General features: G+C 38.7%; 2 protein-coding genes and 1 long non-coding RNA gene across 4 annotated transcripts in view; 2 read left to right on the plus strand and 1 right to left on the minus strand.

Annotated features, from left to right (window-relative positions):
* The window catches only part of LOC115668989 (disease resistance protein RPV1-like), a 92,473-nt gene that overhangs the window by 20,019 nt on the left and 57,593 nt on the right, over positions 1-14,861 (plus strand). The gene's annotated exons all lie outside the window — the stretch shown is intronic.
* Positions 2,732-7,299, plus strand: LOC130137577 (disease resistance protein RPV1-like). Its single transcript, XM_056309182.1, has 4 exons — positions 2,732-3,250; positions 4,154-5,255; positions 5,396-5,692; positions 5,799-7,299. The coding sequence occupies exons 1-4, from the start codon at positions 2,763-2,765 to the stop codon at positions 7,278-7,280; spliced, it is 3,369 nt and encodes a 1,122-aa protein (XP_056165157.1). The 5' UTR covers positions 2,732-2,762; the 3' UTR covers positions 7,281-7,299.
* On the minus strand, positions 12,688-14,859 carry LOC130137635 (uncharacterized). Of its 2 annotated transcripts, none has more exons than XR_008815998.1 (3): positions 14,071-14,859; positions 13,667-13,789; positions 12,688-13,551 (listed from the first exon to the last, which is right to left on the minus strand). It is a non-coding gene; the product is annotated as an uncharacterized LOC130137635 (long non-coding RNA). The 2 variants fall into 2 exon arrangements; XR_008815999.1 differs by having other exon boundaries at positions 13,661-13,789.

Consider the following 14,861-nt stretch of genomic DNA (forward strand, 5'->3'; position numbering starts at 1 on the left):
CATCGGCTTCAGAAATTAATAAAAAATGCCACGTCGGATTTCCAGCTAAACTGACCAGAGTTGGCACTTAAATGATAGTTTTTCAAAAAGTTTGGTACTTAAGTGATCCGGCGGAAACTTTTGACACTAAAGTGAGTGTCGTACACAAGTTTTGACACTTATAGTGTCCTTGTTCCAATATTTTGTATTGAAGACAATCTTTTACCTCTTTCTATTAATGGCACTCATATTGTTTTCAGGATGTTATATGCTTGTAATTGATGAATGGTATTATATATGTTTTCTTCTTGAATTCTTTCGTGCATTTGTTGTGGACCTTGCAATCTTTTGGCCGGTGAAAGTAAACAACCCTTTTTATTCTTTTCGTGGGGATAAGGACACCATAAATGCCATAACTTTCGTACAACCCTTACTTGAGTGTTATAACATTTTCTTTCGATCGCTTGAGTACTATGACTTCTAAAAAACGTGTATTTGAGTGTCATAACTTCCAATCGATTACTTAAGAGCCATAACTTTTAAAGAACGTTCACCCAAGTGTCGGAAATCCGATGTGGTATGGCACTCATGTTGAAAGTTTTTTAAAAATTATGGCACTCAAAGTAATCGATTAAAAAATTAAATGAGACTTAAGTGAGCGCCGTACGAAAGTTATGGTACTCAAGTAATCGAAAAAAATGTTGTGACACTTAACTGAGCGTTGTGCAAAAGTTATGACACTTATAGTGTCCTTTTCCTCCCTTCATGTGCTTGATGGTTTGCTTTTGTTTATTGCGCATGATTTTTAACCCCGTTTCAGAAGCTTAAGTTTTGGTGGTACTAAGATGATAGGTGGGAATGAATTTGTTCCATTTAGGGCCATTAATGTCTCATCTCAGTCAATGGAAGAAAGATGGAAGAATCAAAGAGCCAATGAACCAATGATATTCCATTTATCTTAATATTGCTCTGGAATAAACACTTGGAGAGCACCATGGTGCCCTTGATTCGTGTGGTTTCCTTCCAATAAAAGCCGGCAAAATCAGATATTTCCAGGTAAGAATATCAGTCCATTATTTGTTAAGCCAGAAAATTACAAGTTCGATCCTCAGAGGAAGGCAAAAATCTTGCTAGTTTTACATGTTACTCCTTTTAATAGCACTGTCGTAACATGGAGGAATTATTTCGCAAATCTAATATACGTGTTGAATTGAATCTACACCCATAAAAAATGATGGATCCAATGTAAATCTCAAAAAACTCACGATCAGCATAAGCAGAGCAAGCAGGGGAGAAGAGAATGGATCTTGGCCATGCTGATGTATATTCCAAACAACAAATGGCTATGAATCTCTGATTTAAAATATTTTATTAGATGAATGGGACATGGAAACTCTTAGGACGACAACACATTCATTGATCAATGAAATTTCTGGGAAACTTCCGGGATGACTTGCAAACCGTGGTCTACTTTTCGGCATGTCCTTTGAATGTGACTAGTGGGCAAGAATTTCTTGAACAAGTTTGGAAACCGCGTCTGAGGGAGACTTTTCAATGAGGGTCCCTCCTCGTCTCTCAATGCAAGATGGACGACTCCGATTCAACTAAGCTTTTGCCTTGTCACTTTCTTTGCAACTAAGCAGGTGAGATGGTGGAAGACTTTTGACTTGCTTTACCACGCGAAAGTCTCTTTCTTTCTTTCTTTCTTTCTTTCTATTGAGTACGTTTTGTAGGCTTTTGCCTTTATCCCCTTCTTTGGTTGGAAGAAAAGAATAGGAAAATGCAACAAAGCAAGCAAGATAGTAGAAGACTTTGACTTGGGACTTGTGTGCTTTCCATACGATTAACCAATCAAGATTAATTTAAATTTGATAATTCATCGCCTCCTCTCATTATATTCGTTTGAAATTTTAATTTAAAATTTAAGATAAGAGAGTTGCAATTTTAAAATTTGGAATAAAATATATTAAGCTGCTCACGGTTAGATCATAATTAATAAAATAGTTCGTACTGAGAATTTTGCAAATTAATCCATTTTGCGAATCAAAAACATATTGTTCATGGCACTCTACATCTACTCCATTGCTAAATCTGATTATCTAAGCTATTTCATAGCTTAATTTCTAAACTCAAGTTGATTTCATTTTGAATGGGATACTAGATATATTTGAGTTGATTTTGTGTAATCTTGGTTGATACGTTTCTTGATTTGTGGAATCTCCATATATTTAGAACATTGTCGGCGTCTTTTATATGATTATGTTTAAATTTGTGATAGCATATATCTTTCCATATTTGTTTGGGATTTAGATCTATATACTATAAAGTATCATTTGAAAAGGTAGGGCATAGTCAGGCATTCAAAGTTTGTCACATTTTTTTTATAACTAAGTAATAGTGTGAATGATTGTTTTTGGCCACTTATATTATTTAACTGCTTTTATTGGTAACACCAGCACTTCATAAAGTGATGTAAGAATTTGACACATATATGATAATTTTAATTTTAAAATTGTTATTAAATGAATGGGACTGGAAACTTTTAGCATGACAACTCATTGATTGATCAATGGAAACTTTTAGGAAACTTCTCGGATGACTCAAGGTGTTGACTATATTGACTCAAGATATTCGAAGTCCAGTGCATTTTTTCCCTACCCCATGTCGCAGACTGAGAGAGCTTATCATATTGACAGCCCTCGCTCAGATCCAAGCACACCCAAAGCAAACTTCCGTGAGAGATAAGAAAGGATTTGATACCTGTGGTGTTTAGAGATCTTACAATGAAGAAAGGGACGAATTCACGGGCATCATCCGGACCTTCGTACGAGGTTTTTCTAAGTTTTCGAGGAGCAGATACCCGTTATGAATTCACCGATTGTCTTTACCATGGCATGATTGATGCTGGGATCATCGTCTTTAGGGACAATGAATCCCTCCATGTTGGTAAGGAAATTGGTGGTGAACTTCTACAAGCAATTGAGAACTCCAAGATCTACGTTCCCATATTCTCCGAGAATTATGCTTCGAGTGACTGGTGCCTCCGAGAGCTCGCATACATGGTCGAGTGCACCTCGAAATCGAATGGAAACAAAGAGATTCTGCCGATTTTCTTGAACGTGGAACCTGCTGATGTCAAGCTCAAAACAAATTTGTACAGACAAACTTTTTCAAAGCGCCAGAAGACGTCGTGCACGGAAGCAGAGTCATGGGAAAAGGCTCTCATGGAAGTGGGCAAGATAAAGGGATGGAACTGGAAGAAAAATGAAGGGTAAATATCTTGAACTTTTCAACTGTCATATGTAGATTATGTTTTCCTATTGAAAATATAGTTTATTCATCTAGTCAATTCCATAGAGTTTAAATAGTGGTTGGCGGCCATTGCCGCTAGTGCTATCGGCCACTAATTCTCACTGGCAGTGGCCAATAGTGGCTGCTATCGGCAGTATCGCCGCAATAGCTCCAGTCAATGGCACTATTGCGGTGGTAGCGCACCCTTCTCATCCTGATTCTCTCTCTCCTCTCGCTCTCCGTCTCTGACACGGTAGCCACGGACAATAATAGATCTCCGAGCAGCTCCACCAAGCTGTCGGCTAGCCACCGCAGCAGCTTGTCCGTCAGTTGCCACCACTTCTTCGTCGCCAACCCAACACCAAGCCACCAAAAGCTTCCGAGTCATCTGGCCCCCACACTTCTCTGTCTCACTCACTGTGGCGAACCGGATCCAGGATCTGGACGTAGAGTTTGATGCCACCGAGCCCATATCCGGCATAGCTAACCATGGGTGACCCCAAATCTGGTGTCACCCAAGGCCGATGACACCATCCCGGCGGTCGCAAGGCCATGACCCACGTGACGTGGAGAATTGAGGCAAGGCCGAGATGGGGGGTCAACGGAGTGCAGAGGGCAACGACACCGAAACGCAATGGTGACGGCGCAGGAGGCATTCTGGTGCAGGAGACGAGCGATGCCAACGGCGGCATGGAAGTGGCAGGGGCCGACAGTGATGGTGACTGAAGTTGGGGAGCATAGAGAGATTGGCAAATATCAGAATCGTATTGGCGTCTAGATTTTTTTTGTGTAATTTCCTTAACATGTGAGGGCAATTTAGTCACTTTGGGAGTAATTTTACAATATAAAAGTTATCCCTAACATGGTTGTTACCTTATGGCAGCCAAGGAGATCTGATACGTTCCGTAATTCGAACGGTTTCGATTAAGCTGAAGGTTGCACATGAAAAAGTGACTGAACATCTTGTCGGAGTTGATGATCGTGTAGAAGCTATAATCAAAATGCTGGATGTGGGATCTAATAGTGTACGATTTCTCGGAATCCATGGAATGGGCGGTGTTGGCAAAACAACCCTTGCTCAGGTCGTCTTCAACACACTATCTTCTAGCTTTGAACGATGTTGTTTCCTTGCAAACGTTCGAGAATCATCAAAAGGCAATGATGGTCCGGTAAATTTGCAAAAACAATTGTTATCCAAGCTCGCTGGTTCTCGCTCTATCGATGAAATTTATCACGTGAATGATGGGATCAAAATTATAGAGAAAGGATTACTTAGAAATAAAAAAGTACTCATTGTTCTTGATGACGTGGATGAGAAAGAGCAACTGAAAAGTCTTGCAGAAAAAGGTAATTGGTTCGGTTCTTGTAGCAGGATTCTCATAACTACAAGGGACAAAAGTGTCCTAACCGAAGGCCCAAATGTTTCGACTTACGAAGCATGTGAACTGGAATTTGATCATGCTCTTAAGCTTTTCAGTAGGCATGCCTTCAATAGAGACTCTCCACCAGATCATCGTGTCTCCCTTTCCGAAAAAATTGTCCATACTTTGGGAAAGCTTCCTTTAGCTCTTGAGATTACAGGTTCATTTCTTGTCGGTAAATCCGAAGAACTTTGGATCAACACATGGGAAAAGTTACAAGAAGCTCCTCCCAAGGATGTCCAAAAGAAATTGATGATAACTTATGAAAGGTTAGATCCTGCAGAAAGGGAAATATTTCTGGATATAGCTTGTTTTTTTGTTAATGAGGATATAACATACCCTTTCTATATGTGGAATGACTATAAATACCACCCACACGTTGCCATTGATGTCCTTGTTCTCATGTCCTTGATAAAAATCAAAGAAGATAGCACTTTCTGGATGCATGACCAAGTGCGGGACCTCGGAAGAGAAATTGTCCGTCAAGAGAATTTCAAACATCTTAGCGAGCGTAGCAGAGTGTGGAAATGTGAGGAAGCGTTGGGCATTGTAAAATCGAAAGAGGTAAAAAGGGGAATGACAATTTATTTTCCTGCGAATAATTCTAGACTATTCTTGCAAAAGGAAAAAATTATCGCTAGTAACGCTTAAAATTGTTTGCTTTTGACCTTCACATGTGGACTTTTTTGTGTTTCCATTGTCAGGGAAGTAGGAAAATAGAAGCACTGTCAGTTGCAAAACGTGGATTATATCAATTTTATCTTCATGAAACTCTGACGAACGATGAATTTGCTAATTTACCAAACTTAAGGTTCTTTCGAGGGTATGAGGTTTCCCTTGTTGGAGACTTCAATAATCTTCTCACCAGTTTAAGATGGCTTTATTGGCGATATTGCCCTTCCAAGTTTGAGGCAACAAACTTTCATCCGACTAATTTAGTCGTTCTTGAGCTTTCATGGGGCCATATTTCGGAGGAATGGATTGGCTGGGACCAAATCAGAGTATGATACGAGTCATGCTCCTTGCATAAACATATCGTTTCTTTTGTCTTCTTTTTTTCCTACATGTCATTTGTTAATATATATATCTTATCAAATTGTTTTGCAGGAGGCCAGAAAACTACAAGTACTAGATCTCAGCTATTGTAAATACTTACAGAGAACACCTGATTTATCTACGTGGGTGTATTTAGAGAGATTGGTTCTTAAAGGTTGTGGCAACTTAATTGAAATTGACCCATCCATTGGTAAATTAAAGCGCCTTACTGTTTTGAACTTGGATGGATGTAACTTTCTTCGAGAGTTGCCCGAAGAAATAGGTTGTCTACAAGCTTTGACAGAGATTGTCATGCCTAATACGCTACATAAACTTCCGGAGACGTTTGGTAATTTGCAGTCATTGTTGACCTTCGATGTACCAAATAGGCAAATCAACAAATTGCCATACTCGATTGGAGGGCTGGTGAAAATTAGGCAGTTGAATTTATCTAGGTGTACATACATAAAGGAACTTCCAGATTCGGTTGGGAAATTACAATCATTAGTCGAGTTGGATTTGTCATGGACGAGAATTTGTCACCTACCCGATTCAATCGGCAATCTAAAGCAACTGAAGATACTAAGGATGAGAAGCATAGGAGGGATAACAAAGTTGCCAAGTGCGATTGGGCTGGTGGAGAAGCTCGAAGAGTTGGATGCTCAAGGATGTTGCAGCTTGACCGGCGAAATCCCTGAAGAAATTGGGAGACTGTTCCGTTTGAGGATCCTAGACTTGTCGGACACACGTATATCCGGATTACCCACCACGGTGAATCACCTCTCTAATCTCCAAATACTTAAGCTAGAAAATTGTCCCGGGCTGAAACAATTGCCGGAGCTTCCCCCAAGTTTGACTTGGCTGATATGGAGCCCTTTTCATTTACGGTGTCCCCCCTCGATAGCCTTCCTCGGTCCCCCTAGAATGGATGCCCTATCTCAACAGGGAACACTTGTCACCACTCTTCCCACTAGCATCGGTACCCTATCTCAGCTTAAATCACTATCATTGTCCTGCAAATACGTGCAATTCCTCCCCCAGCTCCCGTCTAGTTTAAGAGAGTTACGACTTCGAGATCTGGCCACCACACGATCACCGGATTTTTCCAATTTGCAAAACTTGACATTCTTGGCATTCTATGGATGTTCGCTAAAACTCTCGAGTATATTTGATGCGGAGTCGGAGGAACTCCGTGTGGAGTGCTGTGAGCTTAGAAAACTGGACTCACCGTCGCAGCCGGAAATGAAAAGATTGAGACTATTAAAGATGGTTGATTGTAAGTTGGAAGTACTTGATCTGTCGCGCATGAAGAATCTGTGCGAGGTAAGTCTGACACGTTGCCATTCATTAGTTGAGATTCGTGGCCTTGAAGAATTGGGATCCCTTCGCTCCCTATCAGTCGTCGATTGCCCTTCCATGGAGAGGATGTCAAACCTATCGAAATTGAAAAAGCTACGGAAGCTCGAAGTAAGAAATTGTTGGAAGTTAAAAAGCGTGCAAGTTCCGAATCACTTGGAATCTTTAAAGGACGGACATTCTTTTGTTGGAAGCTAAAAAGCGTCGTATCTAGGAGTCCGATCGGCGGCTCCGATTCATAGATCCACTGCATTCTTCGGAGTGTCGCCGCCGCCATCGCCTCTAGGAGCCCCATCGGTGCTGGTTGGAATATGGCAACACACCAAGTTTCGCACCAGAACTTGCAACTGGTAATTCTAAAATTGCACGCCAAATGCTTGCACAATTGCCTCTTTCCCTGTTCGAATCTGGATATGGAGTTTCGTTACGGTGGTTTGATGGGTGAAGTTTCTGGTGTTGAGCTAAATGGGAAAACTGTGCGAATGGACATCTTAGTTTTGATTTGATTTGATTTGGTGTGCAGAGGGTGGTAAAAACCCCACATTTCAAGAGAAGTTTGTGTTCATGCTCGTTGAAGGGAATAGGTAGTTGAATCTTGCGGTATGGAACGGCAATATCCTCACTTTGGGCATGGGCGATCCGTTGAATCTATTCCTCTTTTCTTATGCATGTAGAATTATGGATAAGGTTCAAAAGCAAAATACAAAAAAAAGAAAATGTCAGAAGATAGAGTACATAAGATGACCTTTGTGTAAGAAAAGTGGTGTGGTTTCTCTAATTCACTCATTTGCAATAATAATGCTAGGTTCTAACTTTGCTTTCAAAATTACATGCTGACTGCCAAATTATTGTTGTTGTCATCGTCATTATCATCATTAGTAGGTTTGATCACTTGACCAATTTGCTGGAAACTTGGGTGCTTCATAATAGTGGCTGCATTTTCCATGTCCATTTTAGTTAGTCATTTGTGTGTTAGGGCTTGGCATGTCATATTTGCCAACTTTTATTGTTTTATTGTCTATGGATATACTATATTTTGTTTTCAGGTGAAATATGAACTATTTGAGAATATTGGGAGTATTTATTCCTTTCAGAAGTAAAATTCTTGCACAATTTAGTTGTCCCAGTAGTGACCATTGCTGGCAATACACTAGTTCTTCTAGCTAGATTCTAATATGGTCAATTTTGCAATGGACCAAGTAGAATACTTATCTTGGTGTGAGAACAAGCCCTTGGATTTTTCCTTTTTATTTTCAAGAATATAGTTGGGCACTTACTAATATTTGATCCGACAACTTTGAGATTGAAACATATTGACATGTCCAACCAATTCTGTAAGAATGACATGGACTATTTCCTGCAGCTGAAGTAATGGAGTCTTTACATATTCCCAAGGGTGTGGGACGGGTGTTGTTCAGAATCCTACATACTGCCAGGTAAACTTCGGTTCCTAAGCATCCTTTTGTGGGTCATGGTAAGCTGAACTAATGTGGGATTTCCAAATTGTTGCAAATCATGTCACCCATGCATGTGCTATTGGAGCACTCATCTGAGTATTTTAGTATACTGTGGTACTAGTGAGTACTATGATTAGAAGGACAAATTAGATTTGTGCTATGTTTTGTTCTCAGATGGCTTATGTACAAAAAAAAGTTCGACACGAGCCATGTGGAATTCGTGAGAGATGGAGCAAAATGGTTGGTAGAGAACGTAGAAATTAAACTTGGTAGGATTCCTCCCTTTTTATTATTCTGATGCAATCTTAGTGAGAAAGCTCTTTTTCTCTTTTCTTTTTTTCTTTTTTGTTTGTGTGTGTTTGGTGGTTTGCTTCATTTTCATCTTATCTTCACCTTTTACCAAGACTCACTGATTTATAGTGTACTTCATGATGTTTCCTAACCGTTACCCAGAAACCATGTTAGGATATATTTCTCTGTTAGGTAGCTACCTTTTCTATTACCACCAATTTTTACTTGCAGCTTCACTACAAGCAAATGTTATTTTTCTTAGGCATGGCAACAAATGCATACTTTCATCTTATTTGATTTTCTCCTTGCCGACACATGAGTCATAGTATGGTGCTGTAATAGCTGTCAACATGAACACATGACATTCGGTTGATCTCTAAAGACATGGTTGTGTAAGAAAACGATCAAGCATATGTTGCTATCAGGCTTTTTGAGCACTACACAGGTTCAATTTTCACTAAACCTCCCTCTTGAGAAATAGTGCAACTTGATCATCTATTTTCTTTCTTCTTCTGCAACTTGTAGATTATTACATGTCTGAGATTGAGATGCAATCTTGCATGACATAGTCTGTGCTATTCGATGCATGTATTGATTACCTGTTTGTTACCTCATATGATCATTTGATCCCATCCCATCTTATCTTCCTCAAAAGCTAGGTAAGAAATTGATTTGACGTATGACAAACTTCCCCATCAAAGTTAAGGATGACCATGTTTCATTGCTGAATTGCCATCTTAGACCTAAACTAGTGTTGGTGATTTTGCCCGGATTTCACATCGTTGCATTCTCATATGAAGTCTAGGTTCAAGAAATTGACACTACGGTAAAGCTGCAAGAAATTATTCTTGTTGAGGGCTTGAAACTCGAAGATGTACCCATAGGAGTGTATACAGTCCATGTCTGCCTTTGAGATTACTTGGTGCAGAAGGATCATGTATAAGATGCATCCTTATCAAATAACTTCTCCGAGTTTTGTTCTTTTTGAGGGGAATTAATTAGATGACTATTTTATCTACGATCATCATTATCGTCATCACACGAGATCAACTTATCCCTGATTGGTTACCATAGAGGTGTCAATTGAAGATTCTTTTGTTGTTTTCGTGACTTTGCATGTGATAATGCCAGGTGCTAACAATATTTCTTTTTTTGTTCCAGGGGAGTAGGAGTTATCAAAAGTGCCAAGTGAGAAAGGCATTGCACGCACGTTCTCCTCAGAATTCAAATTTACTTTGACGAGACACGTTTTGCAGAGATTGTGGAACTTTAGCGATCATTTGAATATGTAATATTACTATAGGCAAAGGAAAGGCTATGGTTATGTTTACATAGATAATGTTATGCTTTCAAAATAAGACTCATTTGGATTGTTTCTCATGTTTCTTCTTTTCTGTTAATAAAGAGCTGCTGAGGATTGACTTCATTTGAACATTTACTTGATGAGGCCCGCCGAAATTGGTTATAGTGACTCATGAACAGAAGCCTTTGAGAATCTGTTTGGCTATTTGAGAGCAGTTCTCTCCGGTAGAATTGTACATGACAAGGGCAAAAAAAAATTATTTTTTCAAGTCTTTCCTATATTTATTTGCAAATATTTTTGTACATGACCGGCGTTTCTGGTGTGGTTTTAGATTGATTTGGCATTAGGATACACCATTCTCTAGTGTTCTCTTGGTTGAGGTCTCATGGGGGCTGAAGTTTGCTTATATCACTGCAGTTTGATTTTTTTTTTTTCCTTCTTTTACAGTCCGGTATCTTCTGAGTTCTTGTGAACTATTTGATTGAGCTAATAGGGGTCTAATCTGACTATGTCCAAGTTTGGCTTGGTCTTACTAGTCATTTCCAGATTCACATTACCCTTTTACTATAACGATACCCGAAGATAGTGTTGCTCAAAGTCTTATCCAGGCTACTTTTTCTGCACCTTCAACAAGTAGCTTCTTTACATGTCCACTGTTGAAATATTGCGCCAACCTAATTTTCTCTCTTCTTTTATACTTCATTAACTGCATCTTCTTGTTTTGTTCGGAAACCTTCATACAATCACAGGAGCACTTGGCACCCGCTGGTTATGTGAAGATACAACCATGACTATGATTCTGTGTTAATAGAGAAAATATTTAAACAGGATGACTTTTTGTTTGTATCTTCTCGATGGTCCTAATTTTGTACATCTTACTATATTATCCTGTCAAAAAATTTTATAACCATTCCAAAATAGGCGTGGCCGACAATACTCTTTGTATAACATAGGAGCAATGCATATTTTCATAGATTCCCTGTTTTTAGTTTCATATGTTTGATGTTATTTCTCAATGCAAAATCTCATTTCACTCGCTATTGTGTCACAAAGTAAATGTTATTTCAATTAAGCAATGCGTGAATTGCCTTTCGTTTCTGCAGGACCTTGCTAACTGTCTAAAAGGCTGCAGGTTTCTCCCAAAAGTAAACATTGATCTCGTGGATTACAGAAACTCAACCTACAAGGAAAGATTTGCTAACTTGCAGAACCTAGTCCTTATTATGGTTAGTTTTGTATATGTTGTTGATTTTGGATCCATGTCCTTTGCAGCTTTGTGATGCTAACTCTTTTTATTTCCCTCTAGTTTGAGCAAGACACTGTGTTGATACCAAAGGAAACATCCTAGTTCGTATACTATCTAGATGAAACTTTTGATACTGTTTTGCCTACCCAGGAGGTAAGTACTGCATTAACTTGAAATGCAGTTATCAGTGTCTTTATCGGTGCCATTGAATCATGGTAATTTTGGGTGATACTAATGGTAGCTGAAAAGTAGCGGTAAAGTATTTATGGTGGATGAGGGTGGAATCTCCTTGTGGTTCAGAAAGCATGCATTTTGAAAGATTCCATTCTTTTGAGATTATTTCCTGTCGTCAAACGGATTCCATAATTAAGAATTTGCTTGAGGACTTGCACGCACATAAATATGTGAAAAATCAAGGGTGTAGAATATATAAAATCTCTGGTAACATTGATATTGACTTGGAATCAACTTGTTTTATTCCACTTTGCGCAGTCAACCAAGAAATGTAACACAGAACAAGCTGAAACATTTTCTAAGCCCTAGATATGAATGATTAACCATGTTGAAAGTAATACTGAGGATTGTGAAAGCATTATCTTCACCGAGCTCTTACTCTACAATCTTAGGGTGTAGGAGGTGTATATCCATGACATGGTCTGGAATTACTTTTGGTAGTGATTTATGATTTTCATTTCATCATTGAGCATTAACTATTGACAAGTCGATAATCGAAGGAAAATTGCATTTACATGAGAAAATGGACAAAAGAGAATGGGCGAACGAACATATTGTGATATTGTGTTGTCGCTATGGTGTAAGCTCGTCAAAACATGCTTTTACCCTTACTCTGCTATAATTTGCATCCTTTTACCATTAGGACTGGATTGGATTGAAAAATAAAATAGAACTGTATCTAATCGATGCATTTCCTGCAGACCGAGCTTTACACTAAGGATTGGATTGGATTGAAGACCTTGGATGAAGCTGGGAAAGTCAATTCATCAATGTCTCTAGGAACCATCTCCAGATCTCTCTCGCTGACATGCAAAAATATATAGTACCTTACTTGGTGGATGATGCAGCTTTAGCAAAGAAAATGGCAACAAGAATGGCTTCTAGTAGTTGGACCCCATGGGTTCAGGGTTTGTATCGAAGAATGTTGAGGCAAAGATTGGTTAGGCTGTTTGAGGATCGGCCAATACTCCTCTTGGCAGTTACCTTTAGCTTCTGCTTAAAAATGTAAGATTATGACATACAATGTGATGAGAGATCAATTCAGGCAGAAACTGAGACGGCAAATGAACTCCATATAGATTTTGATTTACATGTGACCTAAAGATAAAGCAGTTAGGACTTGATCATTTGCAAAATATGCACAATGTAACTGGGCTCTTACACCTACCGTGTGAGTTAACCATTTTCACTGTGGCATATACTCTATCAACAAATATAGGTGGACCAAATCAATGGTTGAATTTTCATTTACCTTAATGTACTATACACATAGGTAAATGACCCAACAGATGATAGGATTTATACTACACAAATAAATAAAATATATGATCTGATTAAAGATCATATTACAATTTACTTATATACATTATAAGCTATAGTATACTAAATGTCCATTTAAATTTTGCATGCATTAGCTAATTCCAGTTTCTTGGTAACTCCTCTGCTTCTCCATGCAAATTTATTTTATGATTGCTGGCTCTTTCTAGCATCCAATTTTCAGTTCCTAACATGATAATGTTCTTATGGTGCTTCGAAATAATCCTCCTAAATTATGTTATGTAATTTGTTAATTTGGATATGACTCGATGTAAGAGACAATAAACAAGTTAAATTTGTAATTGGAGTTTTGATATGATTTGTTAGTAACATAAGTGGCAACAAATCGAAGTCATCTACTAACTATTCGATATCAAGCTGGTGTAGTTTCGTATCTCCATCTTCCGAGTTATCAGTCAACCCATCAAATGTATGCGCACTGAGAAACTTACACATGAAACACACGATAGTAGTCCAACAAGATAAACAAGTAGTCATGAATGAAAGTTAAATCAGCATTCAGCACCCATAAACCTTCCATGATATGATGGTATCCAGCAAAGACTGCATGAGACTACAAACTGACATCAAGTTTCCACTCGTAATTTGCATGCAAACCTCCTGGATAAGGCAAGAAACATAACGACGCATATATCACAATTCCAAGCGGGGAGATTTAAGAGAGAAATCGAAATCAAGAATTGTAAAGAATCGCCATTGGGAAACTCACAAGTACCTGACATAGATGTCGATGGTTTTGCTGTTCCATGATCTGTTATGTGCCAACTAAACTATTTCTTACCACCACCAGCCTGGAACTCTTGTTAGTTGCTGCTTTGGCAATATATTCAGGGGTTTCCTGTTGCATGGATGACAATAATATACACATTGTATAAGTGACATATACGTATCGTAAAATGAACACTAAAATGCAATTTGCCCGACAAGAAGTACCAATCTCATTCTAACATAGAGAGAAAACTTCATCCATCTAATAAAAATTTATACAAATCTCTTCCAAAATTGCAATACCATAAGACATGACCCGTTTTTTAGGAAAGGAAAGCATCAACTTGCTTCCAACAATGGGCAAAAACAGCATCTACAAGTCAGGACTTGCTCAATAAATAGGGTTCCTACATCCACCATCATTTAGCTCCATGTCGGGAGGCAGACAACTCTCAACGGCTGTTTGAAGTTCCTCAAACCCAGGACCATGGTTGGCATTTTAAAGTTGTCAAGGAACCTGTGCTGGAGATTTACAGAGACTTGTGTAGAGCATGTCTTAGGCTTGAACGCCAGATTGGGGGATTTAAGTGTGCATTTGCTTTCCTGTCATCCATTGCAATTATGGTTGTTAATCAGGCCGAAATTCTTAACAGATCCGTATAAGCAGGCTGGTGCTTTTGTTTATCTAATTGATTTCATGAATAGGATGATGCAACACCATTAGCACATCTGTAAAGTTATATGAGACTAATCGGGCATAAGCAGCAGGGGCATGGCAACACACTACCGTTGATTTACAACACTACCACCAACAGTTTAAAAATGATCACAAAGATCTAAAAATTTGTGCATCGCTAGGGCAATCAATGGCTTATGAAGTGAGTTAAAGGGAGTACTATTCATCCATCAAAAGTTGCATCTGAAGACATCTCTTTGCTAGAGCAATGTGTGACATTACACCTTCACATACATTAAAAGAAGGTAAATTCTAGGTGCTCAGTACTCAAATATATCAAGATGACATACCTTCCTCTTAGCAGGTATAGATAGATTCTTAGCTGGCTTAAAGAAGGATTCTAATCTGTAGAAAATAAATGAGGAATCATCGGATGAAAGAAAGTGCATTTTGGAAGTCACTTTCATTTATTCACGCTTTAGTTACCGGCCTTGTGATGACTCATCCTTAGCTGCCTTAATATTCT

The sequence above is a fragment of the Syzygium oleosum genome, unplaced genomic scaffold (assembly GCF_021117445.2).
Source record: "Syzygium oleosum isolate NSW1041296 unplaced genomic scaffold, Sole_v2.1 Sole_v2.03, whole genome shotgun sequence".
NCBI classification, from domain to species: domain Eukaryota; kingdom Viridiplantae; phylum Streptophyta; class Magnoliopsida; order Myrtales; family Myrtaceae; genus Syzygium; species Syzygium oleosum.

What these genes read in the sequence shown, in the direction of transcription:
- LOC130137577 (XM_056309182.1), top strand. Translation starts at nt 2,763, where the DNA reads ATGAAGAAAGGGACGAATTCACGGGCATCATCCGGACCTTCGTACGAG. An exon ending in AACTGGAAGAAAAATGAAGG is followed by an intron (nt 3,251 to 4,153) that starts GTAAATATCTTG and finishes ACCTTATGGCAG; the next exon opens with CCAAGGAGATCTGATACGTT. An exon ending in TTGGCTGGGACCAAATCAGA is followed by an intron (nt 5,693 to 5,798) that starts GTATGATACGAG and finishes ATTGTTTTGCAG; the next exon opens with GAGGCCAGAAAACTACAAGT.